The sequence below is a fragment of the Phragmites australis genome, chromosome 8, assembly GCF_958298935.1.
Source record: "Phragmites australis chromosome 8, lpPhrAust1.1, whole genome shotgun sequence".
Taxonomy (NCBI): domain Eukaryota; kingdom Viridiplantae; phylum Streptophyta; class Magnoliopsida; order Poales; family Poaceae; genus Phragmites; species Phragmites australis.
The window spans coordinates 20,634,895-20,657,877 of NC_084928.1; the positions used below are offsets into that span (position 1 = coordinate 20,634,895).

Genomic DNA, 22,983 nt, shown 5'->3' on the forward strand with positions numbered 1-22,983 from the left:
TGCGACCACCGAGCTTTAGACCCTGCCGTGGACAAGAAGCATCGCAACTTCTTATCCACCGAGCACTAGACGGAGCTAAGAGTGTTTCGACCACGGGGCCTTGGAGAGCTGCTAACGATAGACGAGCGATGGAAGCACAGGTACTTCAAAAATTTGATACGAATTTGCCATATCACTGCTGTTGTTCCATATTATTGATATACTGTAACACTTATAGGTTGGCAGCGGCCGAACTCCTACCGCTTTGCCGGTTGGTCGAGGCCCGATCGACGGAGAACCCTGAGGTTGCGGCCCGTCGTTTCTACTTTGATCGGTCGCTGATAGCAGCACTGGTCGACCGTTGAAGACTGGAGACACATACGTTCCACCTCCCGTGCGGCGAGATGACCCCGACCCTGCAGGATATCGCCTACCTCTTAGGACTTCCTTGCGCGAGAGCTGCGGTTGGGGTCATCGGTATGCAGGCTGACTGGATGAACGACATGCATCAGCGCTTTGGCCCGGTGGAGCGAAAGGCGAACACACCCCCTACGTGCCTGAGTTCTTATCCGATGCACGAGGGCCAATGAACAAGTGGATCCTACAGTTCCAGATACGGTAACATATAACCTATCGAATACTAATACAGTATGTCGTAATGATCCTTTCTGACACCAGTCATATGTGCAGCCGGCGTACATACACCCACACGCCAACGCATACGCGGTCTCGAGGCATTTGAAGGCCTTCCTGCTTTGGTTGTTTGGGTGGGTAATGTTCACTAGTGGCCAAGGTCACCTGGTTACCAGGACGCTTGTGCCGTACGCCCGGCCGATAGCGGATGCTGATGCGGAGGACGTACCGCAGTTCAGCTGGGCATCCGCTGTTCTTGCTGCGACGTATCGTGCGCTCTGCGACGCATGCACGAAGAAGGAGCCACTAGCCACTTTCGCCGGGTGTCCACGTCTTCTGCAGCTGTGGTCGTACGAGCATTTCTCCATAGGCAGGTCGGTGGTGGACCGCTCCCCGTACCCAGAGGAATGGTACGGCGAGCCGGACGAGGACGCGCCTACTATGGCCTCGATGTGGTGTCGTCGTCGGGTACGTATTTTACATTAACAGTTCCTTCGTATTCTTTTTATCTCTAAATATTTGTATTGATGTTTGTCACGCAGCCACACTGGGCGCACGAGCAGCCTCGCAGTGTGTACGAGCATTTTCGTGCCCAGTTTGACAGGCTACAGCCTGACGATGTGGTATGGGAGCCATACAGCATCTTGTCCGTGCAGGTGACGATGTGTACTCCTATGTATTAAGACACATTTACTTTGTATGGTCGACTTAGCATTTCGTAAATGCATTTCATATTCAGACACGTTCAATGAAGAAGTGACCACACCACTAAACTTTAACCATGACTTGACAACACATGCCTCCTGCCGCAGGCTTTAAACAAGATGTGACAACACTACTTAGCTTTTTTCAAACAATAAATGACAACACGGGTACCAATAAATATGGAATCTCTGACCATGAGCAATAACACAATTTTTCCATTCTTCAAGATGGAATCCGATGCTCCTGCCACCAGCTACGCCCCTGCCCTCACTCCTTTCTTCATGAGCGAATCCAATGCTCCTGCCTCCCCCAACTATAAATAGCCGAACCTCCTTACGTTGAAGCATCGCTCATTTCTCATATCTCTCAAGTGCAATGTCTTCCTCAGCTCCATCAAGCCCACCAAAGAAACATTGGGGGACTACCATACCTGAAGGTCTCCAACCACCAATGTGCTTCTGTGGTGACCTTTGTAAGCTCCGCGAGTCGCAGGACATCTCATACACCTATGGGCTGCGCTTCTTCATGTGTGCCAACTACGAGTATGACAAGCCTCGCCATGCAACAACTGGTTATCGACCGGTACGGTAACAGATATCCGCCTCATCTCTTCGATTTCGCACCCTCTTTTACTAACCGCTCATCTTGTTCTATTTGTTCAGTCCCCTCCACCGCTCTGTGATTTTCTTCAGTGGCTCGACAATGAGCAAAATGACTCACAGAAGCAGTGGGTCGACATGAACATGAGGTAGAAAAGGGAAGAGTACGCACGTCGGGAGTACGAGCAACAGTAAGAGGAACTTCGCCTCAAGCGGGAGGAAGAAGAGCGCATGAGGAAGGCGACGCACGACCGTACCGTGGCTCAGGCTCGGGAGGCTGAGAGGGAAAGGAAGCGGGAGAGAGCCCGCCGTGCTAATGCGGCAGGTCCTGATGCTCTCCGAAAGGGAAAGTATCCTAGATGCACTCAGTAGAGACTACCTAATGTAACCCGACATACTTTCCCTCCCTAAGGCATGTTATGATTAGGATCGGCGCACTAATAAGTAGGTCTTAGTGCGAACCGTATATGCCACCTTTGTTTTCTCATCGTGTCGTCACGGTTACAGTGTATTGTAATATTTTCACCCTATGTTTAATACTATGTTTATCCTCGTTCGCACCCCATACCCACGTAAAATGCCGCGACTACTAATTACTGATTTTTTATTCTTCGGTTATTACATAACCTACTTCAAATTTAAATTCTTAATTTCCTTACACCCCTTCCTTTTTATTTCTTTAATTACACAAAAAATTACATTTTTAGAGGAAAAAATAGAAAAAATTACATTTTTAAAAGAAAAAATGGCCCTAAGGGGGTGGTTAGGTCCCCTAACCGCACTGAGAGGGCTGCAGGCGTCTATTTTTACAAATTCTTCTGCAAGGAATCTATTTATTTAAATTTTTAATAAAAAATATAAAAATAAAAAACTCCTAATTTAATTAGGGTGCGGACTAAAACTTTCAAACGAAGTCCTATGGCCGAGCTTCGGATCATGTCTTGGACCCTCTATTAGCTCAAAGAAGTTGAGCCTCAAATGGGACTCTTCTCTCTCCTCGTTTATTATGTGCTTATAACCAAACTTTCATTGCTTAGATCAATCACCCAGGTTTAAGTCCCAGCGCATATTTTGTCATTATATCTTCAATCTGGTTTAGACTTATGCTAAGCGCACCTATATAGGTGTGAGTAGTGTGTGCATGACAGCATGAGTGTGTCCATCCAACTTATTCTCAGAAAAAAAAAAAACATGTTTTCTCAATCCTGGCATCCATGTTTTCACTTGTACTTGTGAATTTGTGATGAAAAACATAACGTGCCACAGATTATTTATGAAATGTGATGAAAACATAACTTGTCACTATAAATCCACATATTAGTGAGTAAATAAGTTTTCATCACAGCACAGAAGGGCTGATCCCTTGTTTCACAGCACAGAAGTTGCCTTTTAAATTATAGTCACTGGATCAACCTCAGTTAGAATATTGACCATTTGTTCTTAAATACTTAAAAGATACTTTTGTTAGACATTTTTAAAATAAAATGCTGGAAACTTGTGAAGCTGTGTACATCAAGTAATAAAAAAGGCATCATTACGCCCTTTGAGATATTATAAATAGTCTATGACTGTTGACAAATGAGATGTGATCATTCAAATAACCCGCACCAAAGCACACGTAGTATACTAGTTATTCTATCGTAGGAGTTTACTTACCACTTTACCAGTAAGTGTTTTGGAATCTAAGTATTTGGGATTTCGCAAAAACTTAAACTAACATTTGAAATCCACATAAGAATCCCCCTCTTACAAATTTGCAGTGATGGGGATATAATTCCTCACAAAGAGCATTCTCTAGAAGTTGCGCCTATCGAAGTTGCTCAGAGCGCGTTGTTGCACTTGTGTCACTCGGGTTTGGTTCTCACTAATTTCACAATCGAGACATCCATTACTGTATTTTCCTAATAAATATAAAGAGCATTCCCAAGCATTGGAATCAGCAATGTGGGTGGCAGAAAGTGGGAGCCTCCAATGGCGCATCGTCATCCAAGTATCCAACCATATGATTTCCCTAGCAACAATAATATAATCAAACCTATAAAAATTCTCGAACGGGTCAACGAAGCATCTTCTTCTTTTTTTTGCTAGAGCAGGGAACGGCACTAGGCTTGCCGGAGTAGTGAGCTCCTCCATCCGTCCCCGGAGAATGCTCACCCGGACACTGACGCCGGCCAAATTCCACGGTCCGGAGGTAGATTCAGGCCCGTCGTACTTTGCAAATCCGGCGCATTTGGGTCTAGTGGAAATTTGAAATGACAACGCTAACTTTTATGTGCACTCAAGACGGTTGTAAGCGATGATAAGAACTTTACGAACCTCGATGTGACCCCTGCGGTTAGAAGCATCCAGGCATGTGCGTAAATGGTGAGTGATTATGGGCATATTTGATTTGTGTCCAAGCCATCCTCACCACAATTTTGCTAGCCTTGAGAATTCCAGCCTTATTTCGATACGTTGCCAAATCTTGGCAAGTCTGTCTCCTTGGTAATAATCCATATATTCCTGCTAATTCTTGGTCAAAATGGAGAACTAAAACTTTAGTCAAAACTTTAATTGACCAAATCTTGGTAAGACAAGTTTGGGTAGAAACCAGACAAATCTTGGTTGAGTGGAAACACTATCATGCTGTCTAAAGCATTTTCTAGTTATTGCACAACACTACTACTACTACTAGAGTATTAGGAGTAGTAGTGCCGTAGTGGTGCATTAGTTGTGTGGTGGGCTTGTGGCTAGTTTCACTGTTGATTCATTCTGAAGGGACTTAATTTGTGTTATAATATAGTTCATGCCACGGTGATAAAATTGCAATGCGATATTCTTCGACGACATCATAACTGTAGAATCATACCTTGCAACCTTCATTAATCATGAGTCAGATGGATTTTGTTAAACTGCTAAGTTGTCAAAGCCTGAAGGCATCCGTTAAGGTCGAGATCACTCACTGTAACAGCTGGTAAATAGAATTACCTTGAGATTCTGTTACTTCTTTCACTGCATCAGAAATGCAGTCTTGCATTCATGTATGCCAAACACACAATTCATATGGAATCCAAGATCTCCATGTTTTACCACTGAGCAGAATGAACATAGACCTGTCATGGCGCAAGGGCGCAATAGATCTCAAAGCTGAAACTCATGAATCCTGATATAGTAAGAACTAGGAGAACCTGCCAATACAACCAAGCAAGCATAGCCGCAATAAAATGGCAAAGAAAAGGTGAATTAGTTGAATCAAAGTTGCAAGAACAAGTGGTAGCACAGTCTGTTGATGTGGAGCAAAACATGGTGCTTAACAATCAATTCACTATTCAACCTGTCCACCAAAAAAGTAGAAAACTAGGATAAGCCAAGAACCTAGAACAGCTAGATGTGGAGCCCTAGCAGTTCATACATTTTGTTCATCAACATAAGCAAAACTTCTGATGAATCAGTATATGTTTACACTCATGTAGGGCCTAGCAAACACCAAGATTACAGAAATTGAAGATTACTACTGAAATATGAAGGTGACAAAATTGGAGAGCAGTTACCCAACTGATACCCAAAAATCATCTCATCCCAGCTATATCCCCGCCTCCGCGGCTCGCCGTGGCGTGCTCTTCCGGCGGCTTCCAATCTGCCGGAAGCCATTGGACCTGGTCGACTCATCGTTGCTGGATCGAGTGCTTGAGCTGTTCTCCTCCATGTCAAGATTTGAACCCTCTTCTTCCTTGGGCATCCTGTTCCTCTTGTTAGTACCAGTTCCTGCAGAGATATTTTCTGCTCTTGATGCTTCCGGTTTGGCATCATCCCCTGCTCCCACTTCGTAGTCCTCATCGCCATCGTCAGCCTCCTCCAGATTTTTCACCTCTGCCTGATTGATCTTTTGGGCGACGCGCTTTTGGGGCCGTCCCCTCCTCTTCCTTGCAGGCACAACGACCTCTTCACCGCTGCTCCCCTTATCCTCATGGGTCCTGCCATTGGTGAGCTTCCTCCCCCTGCCTCTTCCCCTACCCATTGGTTCGATTCAGAAGTATCTGGAGATGTATGTCCCGGGCAACTACTAAAGCTACAGGTTCTAAAGATAGATAGATGCAGTTTCTTCTGTTCGTCTGATTACTTCTTTCTTGGAACAAAAATATCTCACTGGTAAAAACTTGCTAGGGAACAGTAGAGCCAAAACAATCTAGAAATCTGCAAGATAAGTATCAAGAACCTACTGTAAAAACCAACTAGAGCAGGATTGAATATTTAACTGGAGAATGGATGTAAGCCTAATCTCAGAGTTCTAGTGAGATCCATAGCAATAAGTTCAAGAAACAAATATCCCAAATAAATCTCAGATGGGAATGCTTCAATAGAACCCACAAAAGTTAGGAACAAATTCGTTGCTAACTCACAAGCTGAGCCATTTAAATGATTTGGTAATTATTAGAGAAGATAGAAAGAAGATGACCTTGCATTAAACTGGCATGCCCTTCAAGAAACATCCTGCTGCAAACCCATTTCCCCAAGCTTCGCTGGTCAAAAGATTGGATTTTTTTTTCGTTGCTACTACCACCGAAGGGGAAAAGGTGCTTGAGATAGATTGGCAGTGATCTTGGATCGAGATTGAGACAACAGGGAGATCCACAGATCAAGAAGCCATAGCCAAAGGTTGGTGCTGTTAGGGGAAAGCTGAAAGATTCTTGAATGAGCAGGTGGTGGTAAGAGCAATTTCAACTTATCTCTATTATGGTTACTATTTTTTGAATAGAAAATTCTCTATTTAAATTTTCTTTTCTACTTTTCCACGTGTTTCAATCGGTTCCTTTAAATCTGGCTCTATAATTCACTCATCTTTATTTTATTAATATCTTGTAACTAATAAATAACTATATCATATTTAAGCAGTGTTATTTTTACGATATATTTTCTATTACTCTTACAACATGTATATTTATATGGTAATTGTTTTTAAAATTCTTACAACATATATGTTTATATGGTAACTTCTCTTACAACATGTGTATTTATATAGTAACTGTTCTTACAACATATATACTTATGTGTTAGCTGTTCTTACAATACGTATCCTTGTGTGGTAAGTGCTCTTATAAATTTTTATAACGTGTGTGTTTATATGATAACTGCTCTTATAACACGTGTATTTGTATAGTAACGACTTTTATAACACGTGCGCTCTTATAAATTCTTACAACGTGACTGCTTGTGAGTTAACTGCTCTTACCACATATGTGTTTATGTGGTAACTACTCTTACAACGTGTGTTCACCTATCTGCTCTCACCTAGTCTCTCTTCCTCTCATCTCCCTATCTGCGCAAGAGCAGAAACAAGTGAATAGAGAATCTCTCTCATTTGCTAGATGTGAGAAGCACGAGAGGGTAAATAAGAAGTCTAAAAATAGAGTTAAGTATGATGGTACCTATTAAGTACGTCACTTATGACTGGTGCAGATAAAAAGGTTCGATGTATTGTTCCGATACTCACTGCTTAAATGTTACGATCTGTTATTTATGGCTTGATGGTACCTGATGCTAGGTACTAGGTGACCAGAGAAATTTTCTAGTTGTTTTTATTAAAATTTAGGATAGAAAGAAGAATAGAAAGTGGATTAGAGTTACTCTAATAGACTGTAATGGTGCTATCAGGTCTGGCCTCTGGGTGAGTTCCAGCAGTAGTTGTGAGCTCCCTGAAGGACAGCAGCAGGACACACTGTACGCACCACGCGATGAGAGAGAGAGGGGAGAGAGATTGCTTGCTTGCTTCTCTGAGTTGCTTTTCTGTGGAGCTGTCACTCAGTTGCTCAGTTTTGCGCTTTGTTTACCAACCGTAGAAAACGAGTGAACTGCACTCCACTTGCCATTGCAGCAGCCAGCCTGACAGATGCGAATTTATAAGAGTAAATTTAAAGAAACTATAACTATTTGGTATAAGTATCATAAAACTATAATTTTCAGTAGATATTACAGAACTGCATCATATTTTGATAATATGTATAATAAAACTACAACTTTATCACATAATTATAAAATTTGGTGAAAAATAATATCACCGAACTACAAAATTTGATACAAAATAGTTATAATTCTATGAAAAAGTTGTAGTTTTATGATAGTTATATTAAAATAGTTGGAGTTATGTGATATGTGCTGAAAAGCTATAGTTTTGTGATATTTATATCAAAGTAGTTATAATTTCTTGAAATTTACTCAATTTATAATAACGGCAGCCTCGGCATAATTTACCGCCGCGTAATGACAACGTTAACTTCTAATCTTTTCTCGTCTTCTCGGGGGAATCAAAAGTTTCGAAGAACAGCAAGGATCCTAAGACTGACAGGCAGGGAACAACAAAACAAAACCACGAGCTATTCATCAGCATGTTTCTTACTGCAAAGAGTTGTTTGATTGAACAATTGGTGATTAGTTCTGGTGTGGAGACGAAACATACTGATTTCTGTGCTTTTCTGCAAGGCCTGATGACTAATGCTCGGTAAAAAAAGGCTGATGCAGGTTCACACTTGCTAGCCTAAACTGTAGATGCGTCAACTCTTTTTTTTTTAATACAATGACACGCTAATGTTCCCGAAAAGATGATCTAATCCCTGACTTCCAATTTCAGACTCTCTTTTGAAGGTGATTCAATGTTTACATGTTTACTCAAGCTGATTCAATCGCGAGGAAGTACTCCCTCCGTTCCTTCATTTTGACGTACTAAAATCCATATTGTTAAACTTTCTAAACTTTGACTATTAAAATATTATAACCTACCAAATTGACTCTATAAAATTATATAACAATATTTGTCTCTTAACATGCTCTCATAAAAAATATAATTTATTAGTATTCTTAATATAACTACGAAAAGTGGTGGTCAAACTCCATCTTATAGACAACAAAAAGTCAAGAACATAAAAAAAGAAAGAAGGGACAACTGTTTAAGAATTAAGATATCTACTTGGTGATGAACAAGACTCTGGTCGGTGTATATTTTGGAAACCTTCTTAACTAACAAACAAAAAAGGTGTGTCGAGCATGTATATTAAGGTCATGCTAGCGGGCTATAAGACCATCCACGTTAGTGTTTAACAAACAAAAAGGAGGGGGGGGGGGGGGGAGGGGGCTCTCTCATGACTTCACGAAAAATGAGCTCTTTTATGGTGGTCTATACTACCTAGTGATAGGAGCTAGTATAAATTTAATCTGACGATTCACGTAATTAGATATTTTGATAATTGTGATAATTTTGTTAAAATTACCCATCATACTTTTACTAATAGAAATATCGACGTCGCAAACGTCGGATCGCTAACCCTAGTATAGCAAATGAATTATCATGCCGAATGCAGATTAAAAATGTTAAAACGGTAATAAAATATTATTTTATTTAAAGACATATAACTATAGTTAATTATTTTCATGCCACGTATTTTTCTCTTCAAAATAACTCTAATACTATCATACTATTCACACATATTACCTATACTACCGATGAGAAATGAGTAGTATCCTAGCTAATCTGGACCGTTAGACTCTAAAAATAGATGACTCATATTAATTTTAGACTACAATAAAATTTCTACGAAAAATATTACTATTCATAAGTGGGAATAATAGATAGTCAACGCGATGTGGTCTCATAACCGCTATCCGGACTGTCTATCGGGCTTTGGGATGTGAGCTAGGGCAAAGTGACTTTATTTTCATCCAATTTACTAGAAACCATAAGTGAATGAACGAAATAGAAATGGATAAGGAGTTGAGACAACCCATTGGGAGATATTGTCTTTTAGATTTTCTCTAAGATAATGCGGCAAATATTAGAGACAAAAGATGGATCCTCTGTTGGACATGCTCTAATATGAGTACTTATCACAGATGTTATTTTGAACATCCATATAGTCAACCACTCCCATGTGTATGACTCCTATTTTTGTATAGTACTCTCTTGGTTCCCAAATAAATGTTTTGGATATCTATATGCACCTTTGATCATTACATTTTTTAAATATATGTTAATATAATTAATAAAAAATATAATGATGTGAAAGTATTTCCCATGAAAAAACTAGTAGTATAACTTTTGTGTATTTATGGTCAAAATTCTTGAAGTTCATATACAGATTCTGAAACAACATTTATTAAAGGACTTAAGGATTAATACATATAAATAAAGAGGGAAATTATAGTGCTATAAAACAATCATCTATAACAAAAGTGGTCAAAACTTTTTTATACACATTAAATCTTACTCCCTCAAGTCACCAAATATAGTCACTTTGGACATTGATACAGTCCTTGAAACACATAATTAACTACTGATTTCTACAATGATTCATTTATAAAACACTAGAAGTTAAAATATTATTAAACTACTTTTTGATACAATCTAGGTCTACTGATTTGAAATGTAAAATCAATATAAAAAGTAACTCATTGGTCATTTGTTTCGCAATATTTGTCTAGTCCATATAACCAGGCAACACAAGATATTATATAGGAAAAAATCCACTTTTAGCCCCTAAACTATCGTGTTTGTCCTATTTTGACCCCCAACTGTAAAACTGGTCAACTCTGACTCCAAACTACCTATCCTAACACATTGTATACCCTAAGCTCGCCCGAAGCGGTTTAAGGCCAATGTGGCGGCAGTTTTGTAATCCACGCTGGCACATGTGGCCACATTGGCTTGTTGCGACCTATAAATCTTGTTGCCCTCTCTCTCGCTCGTCACTTTCCCCTTTCCCTTTACCAAATCAGAACCCTAGCTCTGCAATCCGTAGCCCGAGATGGCGAGCTCAAACACATCCAGCGTGAGGTCGAGGAGCTCCTGGTTTGGCGGCAAGCATGGAGAGTACTCATTTCCGATTCCATACCACGAGCAGCCATTGCAGTACATGTTTACCATGATGTGCAAATGCGGCGCATAGGTAGCCTGATTCATCTCATGGAGCGATTTGAACCCGACGCAGAGGTATTTGAAGTGCGCTAACTCAAGAGTAAGTCATCAATTTGACTTGGATTTGCAGTTGCGGTGTTGCAATGCTTGGTGTTCTTTTGATTTGTTTGTCTCTGCTTTCATGTGTAGTGTGGAGGTTGCGATTTCTAATTTTGGTGTGACGATCCGATCAAAGGCTTCATGAAGCAAGTGACGATTGATTTGCGTGATGTGGTGAGGGGATTGCGTAGAGAAAATGCTGCTCTGCAAAGTGCGCTTGATATTGTAAGAAGGCAGGTTCAAGAGTTGACAGAGGATGGTGCTTTGAGAGTTGCACAGAGCAACTGCATGATAGAGTTCCTTACTCTGAGAGGTGCTATGGAGGAGAAGGAGAGAGCTTGTATTAAGTTAGTTATTAGAATTAAAATATTAGAGAAGGAGAGATCGATTATGTTGTACGCACTAGCTTTCTGTATAGGGATGATAGTGGTGTGCCTGAATAGGCTTTGAATGAAATGTATGTATCTTTGTTGTGAAATTGTTTAGCCAACTAATTTTTGTGAGACACAAACAATTTTTATAAGGCACAAGTTCAGCAGATAATATAGCTAACATTACAAGCCACATATTGACTCTAGTAACTAAACAATCCACATGTTCGGCAAATGACATAACAAGCCACATGTTCAGGCTGCTAACATCGCTGACATTTCATAACCCACAAGTTTGGCTAAACATAACCAACCACTACGTTACAGAACCATGCCTTCACTAAGTCTTGTGGTTTGGGCCTTGCAGAAGCAATAATGAGGGAGGCCTTGCATAAGCTGTCTTCGGTGGAGGTGCAGTAGAATGGATTGAAGCACTTGCAGTCGCAGCTCTTGGCACTGTCACATTGACCCTTGCACTTGAACCTCCTCTAGCTTGAGCCTCCAAATGGATTGATGCTTGACCATTTGGATGACTTGCAGTAATAGCTTTTGCAGCTGTTCTGACAATCCTTTGTCCAGGCATTTGAGGCAACATTTGTAGGAAATAGAAAGTTAGACATGCACATGAAGGAAGCAAATGAGAGAAAAGTTAAAATTGAAGTTCACTTGACATTCTGAATCGTTGTTCCAGTGCTCTCAGAGTATAGACACTGCTTTGTTTTCTTGGATGTTAGATATGTTATGCTTGTTGAAGGTCTTTCCTTTCTCTTGCCCCTACTGGTGTGTCACGTCCCAAATTTCATAATTATGTAATTAAGTATAATCATGCATCATAAGCACCATATTTAAGTATTGAGTAATTTTATTTTGAAGCACTAGAATATGTCATATGGATCAATGCAAAGAGAGAAAGAAAATGATAGAGAAATAATAGAATTTGCAGCTAAAAATGGTGTCTCTCTAGTACGTGGGGCCCACCCGCTGGCCCCACACCACACTCCCTCAACCACTCAGCTGCAAGGCAGCAGCCCACCGTGCTCTCTCTCCTTCACTCACTCTCACTCTCTCTCACACTCTCACTCACCTGCCCCCCCCCCCCCCAAACCAAACCAAGGAGAAGAGAGTAGAAGGAGCAAGGGGAGGCCAAGGAGGAGGTCTCCGGCGAGCTCCCCCCACTGCAGCCATAGGAGTTAATCTTCCCCGTTGAGTCCAAGTCCCTCGACAATGTGTTCTTCCCCCACGAGCTAGCCAACCACCTCTCCGATGGCCATTTCGAGCTCCGTCTTTTCCCCGACCTCCACAACCGGACCACAAGCTTGCTAGGGTGTGGTGAACACCCTAAACCTCCTCCCATTCCTTCCCTGTGGCTAGATCGATCAAATTTGAGCTCATCAAGCTCAACAATGGCCTCACCACCATTAGAAGCAAGGGTCGAGTTCTGGTCATTTTTTATATATGCATGGTCCTACGTGGTAGAGGAGGTTAAGATGATGCTCTAGGTCCAAAATCCCCACCCTAAAAGCCACTAAAATCATCACCAGTGAGCTCACCAAGTGCCCTCGGCTGAGCACAGTGGTCTGACAGTGTTTCCCAGCGGTCTGACCGCCGTTCTAGGTGTCGGACCGCCCAAGGGTCCAGTCTGATCGCTAGACCTCAAATCTCTTTGCATGTCAGTGGTCTGACTGTGTTTTTCCACGGTCTGACTACCACTCCCAGTGGTCTGACCACCTATGTTGGCGATCTAACCGCAGTCAACTCAGACATAACCGTTTCAGTGGAGTTTACTATTTGCTAAAAATTGTAAAATTTATAATAATTTCTCTATAGCTCCAAAAATTATGAAACAAATTTTGTTGGTTTCATAACAACTTACTATACCTACTAAAAATGTCCTCATACATAAAATAATTAATTAAATTCTGAGATAAATTAATTAGATTAAGGCTTCATTAATTCACCGTTAATTCTTTACGAGTCCAAAATTGGTGAAACCAAAATTTCTAGTTTTCTTATGAATTATTCTATCTAGGAAAAATGTTTTCATGAATTATAAAACATATTTTGTAGCATTTCATCATGCTTTTTGCGATAAATTATTTTCTTTAGCGATCGTGGAACCAGAGAGTAGCGGGTTATCATGATGAGGTTTCGTGGTTGATCTTGAGTTGAAGCTAAGCAGCAAGGAAAGTATCTAAGCATACTCTACCTACTACTTTTGATCATATGTGACTAAATTAGTAAATTATGCTATATGTATGTTATGCATAATAGCGAGTCGATGTTGGGATATTGTGGGTAGCTCATATGTTGATGCATTCACTCCTACCTTGGATATTTGATGATCCATATCCTTATAGCCTAGGTATAAACACGATGATGTTTAACTTAAAAGTGATACAAGATGTTTAGCAAAGTATAGGTCACTGGTAGAAGTCTGAGTGGTGGAATATTCCATCACTCGTGAGCTAAAGACTTAATTACTTTCATAATGATAATAATGTTGGATTGAGGATGTTAGTTGAATGAGCTGTGAGGATGAAACAAGAAGTGGGTGGTGCTAGGGGGTATCATCTGCCCCGGAGAAGTTCCTCGGGGTAGTTCAGGAGAGGAGCCCAGCACTAGTAGAAAAATGATTTGTATAGACAGTTTGGAAACCCCGTGCTTTTTGAATCGTATGTGGAAAAGAGTATGTACAAATCAGATTTGTATAGACAGCTCGTTATTAGAACCGTTTATACAAATCATTTGTACATACGGCTTGTTATTGGAACCGTATGTACTAAGTTTTCTAGAGCTAAAAAATCTAAAAAATATTTTTCCCATCCACATTAGCCCCCTATATTATTATGTAGACGCGGGTCGCAAGTCACATGATTTTCCACAGGAAATACCCCGAGTGTGTTTTCTTGGATCGAACCCGTAACCTCTAACCTCGTGCGAACCTTCTTTACCATCTCACCTATCGTTCATTGATGACTATTATATGAAAATAATATGTATAAGATATACGCTCAAAATGAGTGGGACACTGTTAGTATAGATGATTCTAAACTTAGAATCATCCGTACTAATAGTACAGATGGTGCTAGTTTAGAACTGTCTGTACTTTAGAACCATCTGTATTGTTCCTTTTTGTATCGATGGTTCTAATTTGGAACCGTCTGTACTATTGCTTGATTCTAAACTTAGAATCATCCGTACTAATAGTACAGATGGTGCTAGTTTAGAACTGTCTGTACTTTAGAACCATCTGTATTGTTCCTTTTTGTATCGATGGTTCTAATTTGGAACCGTCTGTACTATTGCTGCAAATAGTACAAATGGTTCTAATTTGGAACCGTCTGTATAAAAAGGAACAATACATACGGTTCTAAACTAGAAACATCTGTATTATTAGTACAGACGGTTGTATTTTGTAACCATCTGTATTGTACGGTCGTTTCCACTGACAAGTGAAAGCAAGAATACTTCATGGACGAGCTTTCCATGAAGATACAAAAGAGACTCTCCGCGCATAACATGTATAATTTCAACATGATGGTGAGCAAGTCAGCTATGGTGGAGTACAAGATCAAGAAACATCTGGATGAGAAGAAACACAAGAGAGAGGAACAATTGGCCGATGGAGATAATGAGCAACATTTGTGCACAGAACCGTCACTCTTATCTCATGCAATGATTACGATGGGTAGATTTCTTGTGAATTCTTACTCGGCGGTTGTGCTTTTCGATTCTGATGCATCTCATTGTTTTATCAAGGAGAGTTACATCTCGAGTCACAACATGAGCACCGAGATTATGTCTTCCTCTTATCATATTGATGCACCTGGTGCTATGTTAAGGACCAACCGAGTCGTTCCTTTGGTCGAGATCCTCATCGAGGGAGTTTAATTTTCTACGAGTTTGATCCTGCTTGATACTAGGGGAATTAATGTTATTTTAGGAATGAATTGGCTGGCCAAGAATAAGGCCATCATTGATTGTGCTCATAGGATTGTCACTCTTAATGACATGTCCGGCACCCAAGTCTTTTTGAAGCTTAAGGAGGTTCATCCTTACTTTTATGCCCTAAGAGTGGTCACAGCCATGGATCTCCTTAGTATCCTAGTCGTATGTGAATTTCCAGATGTCTTTCCAGATGAGTTACCCAAAATGCCACCCGATTGAGAAGTTGAGTTTGCCGTTGAGCTTGTGCTAGAACAACTCCAATATCAAGCGTTCCTATCAGATGCCACCAAATGAGTTAGCAATGTTGAAGAAGAAAATTTAGGAATTGCAAGAGAAAGGTTTCATTCATCCGAGATCCTCACCTTGAGGATGCCCGACGCTCTTTATGAAGAAGAAGGATCAAACTTTGCAGATGTATGTCGACTACCGTCTGTTGAATGCGGTCACCATAAAAAACAAGTATCCGCTCCCACGTATTGATATCCTATTTGACCAACTGACCGGTGCCTAGGTTTTCTCCAAAATTGATTTGAGGTCGGGCTATCATCAAATAAAATCCAACCGGAAGACATTCCGAAGATGACTTTCTGGACCGGGCTAGGGGGCTATCATAGGAAAATTGTGATTAGGCTCCTTTGTGTTGTATTGAGCGGGCTCATTTTTTCTCCTCCTTCTAGGTGACCACGACCCCCTATTTATAAAGTAGTATGTAGTTTAGTGTATAAGTTATCATGATGTACAAATATCTAGTACCTGGCCGAATTAGCCTTATCCTGGATAACTACCTTTTACCCTATATCGAAGATAAATATCTACCATGGTAACTATTGGGGGTGCTTGTACCCAGAGGGGTGAGTTAGTTGCCAATTGCAGCCCAATGCCGTGATGTTAGGGGTGTCAGGATAACCTCTGTTGTACTGGGGTGTTAGAATAAGCACCACTTGCACCGGCATTAATCTCCCGTGATCTCGTGTCAGGTCGGTTGCAGAGGGGGGGTGTCCTTTCTTCCCTGATATTATCTTCGGAGGCCGGTCGCGCCTTTAGGCTTCGGAAACGCATGGGCACCAGAGGGGCGGTCCGAAGGGGTCTACAGCTGTCGATGGGTGAACACCGCAAGCGGGGATCCTGAGGGACCACCTTTGAGATTCGGCCGGGGGGCTGATTCTGGATCTACCTCGTACGTGGATTTAATGCGAATATGTGAGATCTAGGCGGGACGGATGATCGCCGGCTAGTGAGAGTAAATGCTCAAGGGATTTTAGACAGGTTCGGGCCGCACGGAGCGTTATACCCTACTCCTGTGTGTATGCTATTAATGCTCTTGGAATGCCTCTCTCTGGATCTCTGTATTACAAGTTTTTTGCCTAAGTCTAGAGCTTCGGTCTTCAAGTGTCGATCTCTTCGACCTTCAGTTGTGAGCTAGAACTTCTGAGACTTGTTCGTCGAACTTCAGACTTCTAAGATTTGTCAGGCTTGTTCAAAGTTGTCCTTCTCCGAAGTGCACCCCCCCCCCCTTTTATCCTGTTGGGGGAGGTTTGGCGTGCCAAGAAAGTAGGGCACGCGTTTTCATGAGCCATAAATGGAAAGCAACCATCATGGGGCTGTAGCTTGATGTTACAGGAGGTTGAAAATGCGCCTTCGGCCGGTCCTGTCGCCCATTATGCTGAACTTTAGCAAATGCAGGGGGGCCCACCGGGCAGCCGCCGAACAACCTCGCGCCCGCTTGGTCAGAGCAAGTCTGACATAGCAGGGGGCAGGCGATATGCCTCGAGCCCAGCGATGATATCTCCAAGCTATTTCCCTTATGGGCCCCGCAGGGTGACGTGCGATGGGACCCATCGCATTAAATGTCCCCACGCCTTCCTGCCAGGCGGTGGCAGGGACTGACGTACTTAGTATGACAGGCGTGGGGAGGAGTGGTTGGAAGTGACAGGCCATGCTCCCTCTTAAATGCGGCATCGGGCCTCTCACCAATTGACACCTCACCGTTGAGCCCTTGTGGGGTCCACTGGCAAGGGGCTTCTCAGGTCCTCAGGGAACTCTGGGTTCTCGGGGACTACTATTCATAGTCCCGAGCGCCCTCTCCCGGATATGTCTCTTCTCAGTCCTCGGGGACCACTGTTCATGGCCCCGAACACCCCTCCCGGAACTGGCTCTTCTCGGGTCCTCGGGGAACTACAGGTACTCAGGGACCACTGTTCATGGCCCCAAGCACCCCTCCTGGAACTGCCTTTTCTCGGGTCCTCGGGGAACTTTGGGTACTCGGGGACCACTGTTCATGGCCCCAAGCACCCCTCCTGGAACTGGCTCTTCTCGGCCCACGTGGCATTCTGCTGTCCTGACCTCGGGACTCGGGGACCCTTGGTTCCCATGTCACCGACAGTAGCCCCCGGGCCCATCGACAGGCGATGGCCCAGAGACTGCGGATGGGCCTCTATTTCTTTGAGACCGATCACAGCATTGGTGCCACGTGGCTTGTCGTCAGGCGCCAAAATTTTGCGGTCTTTGTAGCCTTTTTGGCCCAGACTCTTGGTACGGCCCAGGTGGGAAACCGAAAGGACGCGTGCCCTTCCGACTTCTGAGGGGAGTGATAACGAGGTGGGAGGCGCGCGTGGCAACTGCGCGGATCGAGGGTGGTGCGCCTGGCAATCGCGTGGATCGAGGGAGATGCGCCTCGCAAATTGCACCGAGGAATGTGCTGTTTGAATTCCCCACGATATGAAAAGGAGAGGGGCAACGAACCGTTACCCCCCACGCCATTCTTGTGGTTGCCATCTTCTGCCTTCATCTTCCTTGCGCACCGGGAGCTCTCTCTTCAGCCCGCGGCGCACCTTGCTTCTAGTCTCTTCCAGCACACTCCCCACCCCCAAAAAATGCCGAGGGCAGGAAGCGGCCATCGGGACACATCGAGCGCCAACAGTGTTCTGCCGATGTCCCGCCTCATGAATGAGGAGGGGGAAGGAGGCGTCGATGGTGACGCCGGCCAACTTTCCGCCCTCCACGTGCAGGCCCGGGTGGATCGTGATCTTCGTCTCTTTCATCGCCGCTGGGCTGGTGCCGCCGTTCTTGACGTTCCTTCTGCAAGTGCTGGACACGTTCGGCGTCCAGCTAGCCCACCTGAGTCTGAACTCGGTGGTCATCCTGGTGATCTTCACCCACTTCTACGAGATGTTCGTGGGGGTGCCGCCGTCGGTCATGCTCTTCCGGCACTTCTTCATCCTTCGAGCGGCCGGGAAGAAGAAGGGGTCTGACGAGGTGGAGGTTGTCGGTTGCTGCAACTTCCGGCTGCGGGAGGGACTCGGCGATGTCTACATCCCGCAGGTGTTGCACGGCAAATGGGACGACTGGCGTCGGGACTGGGTTTACATCGACGTCAGTCCCTATGACCGCCTCTCGCTGCGCCAAACGCCGGTGGAGCCCCACAGGCCGATCAGGGAAGCGGCCCCTGCGAAGGACGAGCGCCTGCGCCCGGTGCTGAACTGCATTGAAGACCTGCGCCGGGCGGGGCTTACCTCACTCATAGTGGTCACCGATTACCTGCGCCGCTGTCTAGCCCCTCTACGGGAGCGCGCCCGCTTCACTTGGTACACCGGTCCGGGTGACTTGACTAGGACTTGCATAGGCGAGGAGGGGGACCTCGACAAGGGGGCTCTGGCGACCCTACTAAAGGTGGTGACCGACATCGACGACCTTGCCCGGGCGGCCCTACCACGCGAGGAGCTGGCGCTTTGCGTAGACCCGGGTCGGGCAGCTCTGTAGGTGTTAATGCTGGCCTTTGACACCCAGGGGCTGGTGGACCGTCCGGGGCACCGGGACCTGGGACTTTGCACATCCCCGAGGTGGGCGACGATGGAGGGTGGGGCGCCGCCGCCGAAGACAGCAGGCCGGTGACCCGAGGCGACAAGGGGAAGTGTCCCCGGGCATACATCCCTCAACCGTCCTCATCTTCGTCGCCGTCACCTCCGTGACAACGACCGACGACAGGCGGCGTGACAGCGGGCAGCTGAGGCGGCAGTCTTCAGGAGCGGACTCTGGGGCGGGGGCTAGATCTAGGGCACGGCAACCTGGGGGCTAGAGGCCAGCTGGCGATGCAACGGGTGGCGGCTGAACCAGCTAGCCTTTGGAAGGAGGCTCCGAGGTGGTCGCTGGGACCAGCCCACGATGGCCCGAGGGCTAGAGCCCTCCCCCAAAAAGGAGGAGGCTAGAGCCCGGGCCTGAGCTGAAGTTGCAGGGCCCAGATTTCTGGATCCCGCAGTCCCGATGGCGGTACCGCGGGCTCAAAACCACGTAAGCTCCCTTTCTGTCTCAAGCACATTTTGCCCGGATTTTGGCTAGTTGCTAACATGTTTTCGTTTTAGGCTGCCCAAGGACTCTACTGGAGGCCAGAAGCTCCCGGAGGAACCGAGGCCAGCTCCTGTCCCTGGGTCGAGCGCACCAGCGGACCCCGAGCCGAGGGCTCCGGCCAGCCCTGAGCCAAGAGCCCCGACCGGTCCCGAGCAGAGAGCCCCGATCGGCCCTACCACGAGCCCTCCGAGGAAGGAGCGAACGGCCGTAGGGGAGGTGGTCGCGACAAAGGCGGTGCCGGCGCGGCCGCCGTCGGGGTCCCCGAGCTCCTCTGCAGAGAGGGTTCGCAGGGGAACCAGCCCCTGGCCATCTTCTGGCCAGGCCTCGGAACCCCTCCCTGAGGTGCTGGGAAGCGCCTGGGAGGTCATCGGGCGGCTCAAAGCGGCCGTTGGCAGAGCGGGCCAAGCTTGAAAAAGAGTGCACCGCTCTAGTCGATGAGAGGGGCCGGCTGGAGGAGGCCCAAAAGCTGCTGGAGACCCGCATTGCCTCGGCCTGCTCGGCCTACGAGAAGTCCATGCGGGAGGTGACCGAGGAGCTGGAGGCACTTTAGGAGGCCCGCGACGAGGCCGTCACCGCGCAGGAGAAAGCCAGCCGCTTAGAGCGGCTCACGGTAGAGCGTGACCAGGCGTCGAGGAGGCGCACCGTAGAACTGCATGCTCGCGAGGACCAACTTACCCGGTGCGAGCGGCAGGTGGCTTCTCGGGAGGAGGTGGCCAGCAAGAGGGAGGAGGCCGTGCGGTCTGCCTAGGCAGACCTGTACCACCAGAACGACGAGGTCGAGCGCGGCCGCATCGATGTCCTTCACCGGGAGGAGCAGGTCGCGCTGCGTGAGACAGACGTCAACATAACGTCATTGGTGCTTGATGCCCGGGAGCAGCAGATTGCGCGGCATGAGGCGGATGACGACTTGGCATCGTTAGCACTCACCACCCGGGAGGAACTAGTCGCCAAGCGGGAGGCCGACCTAGCTGCCCGAGAACAGGCCGTCAAGGCCTGGGCCGAGTAGCTGGAGCGAGCCCAGACCGAGGCGGCTACCCAATGCCAGGAGATCCCGACCGCGAGGGGCATCCCTATCAGCGTCGCCGAGAGCACCTGTCTCGAGGCCCAGCTGAAGAACGCCGAGGACGAGCTCGAGACCGTCCTCTTAGAGTGGACGAACGTGAAGCTGATGATGCGGGACATCCTTCAGCAGGCACGGGACACCGTGGAGGCAGCCGGGCTTGGGCGTGTGTTCATGTGTGACCAGTTGCTTTACAAGGAGACGATAGGCCACATCACCCTCGGGTTCACAGAGATCGCCCGGCGCCTCGAGGCCCTTCTTGCCGCTGTCCAGGAGCTGGCGACCCAGGAGGGGTGTGCACTGGCCCAAGGAGTGGCCGAGCACGTTCTCACCTGCTACCGCAGCCGAGACCCCACCTTCCTGCTGGAGCTAGCCTGGCAGGGTGTGGTTGAGGCAGAGGAAGCCGCCTTCCGGGCAGCCTTCCACGACGTCGCCGCCGAGGTGGCGGAATGTTTTGTGTGGGAGTCGGGCCCGAGCAGCGACAGGAGAAGCGACGTGTGCTCTCCTCCTTAGCCTGTAAATAGTTAGAGTTTTTGTTTTTTGGAATGTGTTAAATATGGGAGTGATCCCCTTCTGAACAGTTCCTTTTAATATAATAGAAACCACTCTTGGGATCGAACTCCGCTCTGTACTTGTTCTTTATGTTGTTTGCTTTTGCTTGATGTCCTGAGAGGCACTAGCCGGGCCAAGCCCTGCAGTCTTCCCCTGAGAAGTTAGGTTGCCCTGACCACTCATCATTCGAGTAGTGGGACCGCCCGAGTGTCCAGCCCCCGAGCCCTCGCGAGTGCGCAGCTGCTGAGTCAAAGAGACACAGACACGAACTTCTTTGCTCGAGAGACAAATCAGCCTGGCACGGTACACGCCACGACCAGTGAACGCTTTTCACCCTGTGACCTCTCAAACAAATAGACCGGAGACGCGTGCGAGCAGAAATGCGACCAAGAGTCCCCACGATTTGGTGGTGTCCGGGGTAGGACTTACTAGGCCGAGCACCAACAGCCCGCCCCTGAGGTCTAGGCGGTCCCGACCACTCTTGTTCGAGCGGTAGGATTACCCAAGAACCCCAGAGGCTCGGTAGTGCTCGGGGTACTGCCAAGCCGGCCGGGCACCACGGCCACCATAAAAGTCCTAGGTCAGCCATCACCGCCTGTACGGTACACCGACTACTGTCTGTTTTTGTCGTTCCGGAAAAGTGAGCACGTGGGCGGGGTTTTGCACGCGAGGAGACCATCTCACCGAATAGATTAGCATGCGAGGGTCCTGAGGATAACTCGGGAACAATAGTTTATTGCGTATATATGGAAGGAAATTCATATAACTTTAGTAACTCACCGGGTAGCTGTCAGCCTTCTAGCCGACCAGGCCAGGGAAGGGTAGATGTCTTGAGCTCAGGGCGCTGGGGAACATGGGTTCCCTCATGCAGAGTGCCTAAGCCCCCAGGACATCCTTTTAGCACCCAAGCACTACAAACCCGGTAATGGAACTAGGGCCTAGGCGGTCCTGACCACTCATGTCCGAGCGGTAGGATTACCCCGAGGACCCCAGAGGCTCGAGCAGCACCCTGGGCACTGAGGCCCTTGTAGTCGGGCTGCTTGATTCTCGAGCATTGATCTGTAAGATTGAAAAATAGGCAAAAAGTTCTTTGCTTAGTGTGCTCTGTTAGTGCGGTACTTATTATAGACTGCTCTAATTTTTGACCCGAGACCTCTCGAATGCTCGAACTGGCGAAGTGTACAGACAGAGGCATAACCAAGAGGTCCAATGGTTCGGTGGTGCCCAGGCTAGGACTGACTAGGCCGACACTGACAGCCCGCCCCTGGGGTCTAGGCGATCCCGACCACTCATGCTCGAGCAGTAGGATTACCCGAGAACCCCAGAGGCTTGGTAGTGCTCAGGGCACTGCCATGCAGCCGGACACCACAACCTACCACAACAGACTTAAGTCAGCAGTCACTGTCTGCGCGCATACCGACCGGGATCCATTTTTATTAGCGGGAAAAATGAGAGAGCGTGTTTTTCTTGCACAAATCGAGCATCTCACTAAACAGATTAAACATATGGATTCCAGCAGAAAAACTTGGAATAAGAGTAATACGAGCGTATATTGATGATTTGTATAGAAGTGCTAACTTACATGGTTGGTGGCAGCCCCCGGCCAACTTGGGCAGGGGGAAGGCCCCTGTCCTGGTTGGCCCGAGCACAAACAAGCTCACCTAGGGATAAAACTTGCGTAGATGCTCGATGTTCCACACGTTTGGGAGAGGCTACCCATCCTCCGTGGCCAGCTGAAATGAGCCTTGCCGCGGGGCGCCAGTCACGTTGAAGGGGCCTTCCCACATGGGGGAGAGTTTATTTTTTTCCTTC

General features: G+C 46.3%; 1 protein-coding gene across 1 annotated transcript; it reads right to left on the reverse strand.

Annotated features, from left to right (window-relative positions):
* Positions 1-5,137: 5,137 nt before the first annotated feature.
* LOC133926760 (uncharacterized) lies at positions 5,138-6,621 on the reverse strand. The gene is made up of 2 exons (XM_062372830.1): positions 6,352-6,621; positions 5,138-6,089 (listed from the first exon to the last, which is right to left on the reverse strand). Exon 2 carries the CDS (start codon positions 5,911-5,913, stop codon positions 5,479-5,481), a length of 435 nt encoding a protein of 144 aa, XP_062228814.1. The 5' UTR covers positions 5,914-6,089; positions 6,352-6,621; the 3' UTR covers positions 5,138-5,478.
* Positions 6,622-22,983: the final 16,362 nt, after the last annotated feature.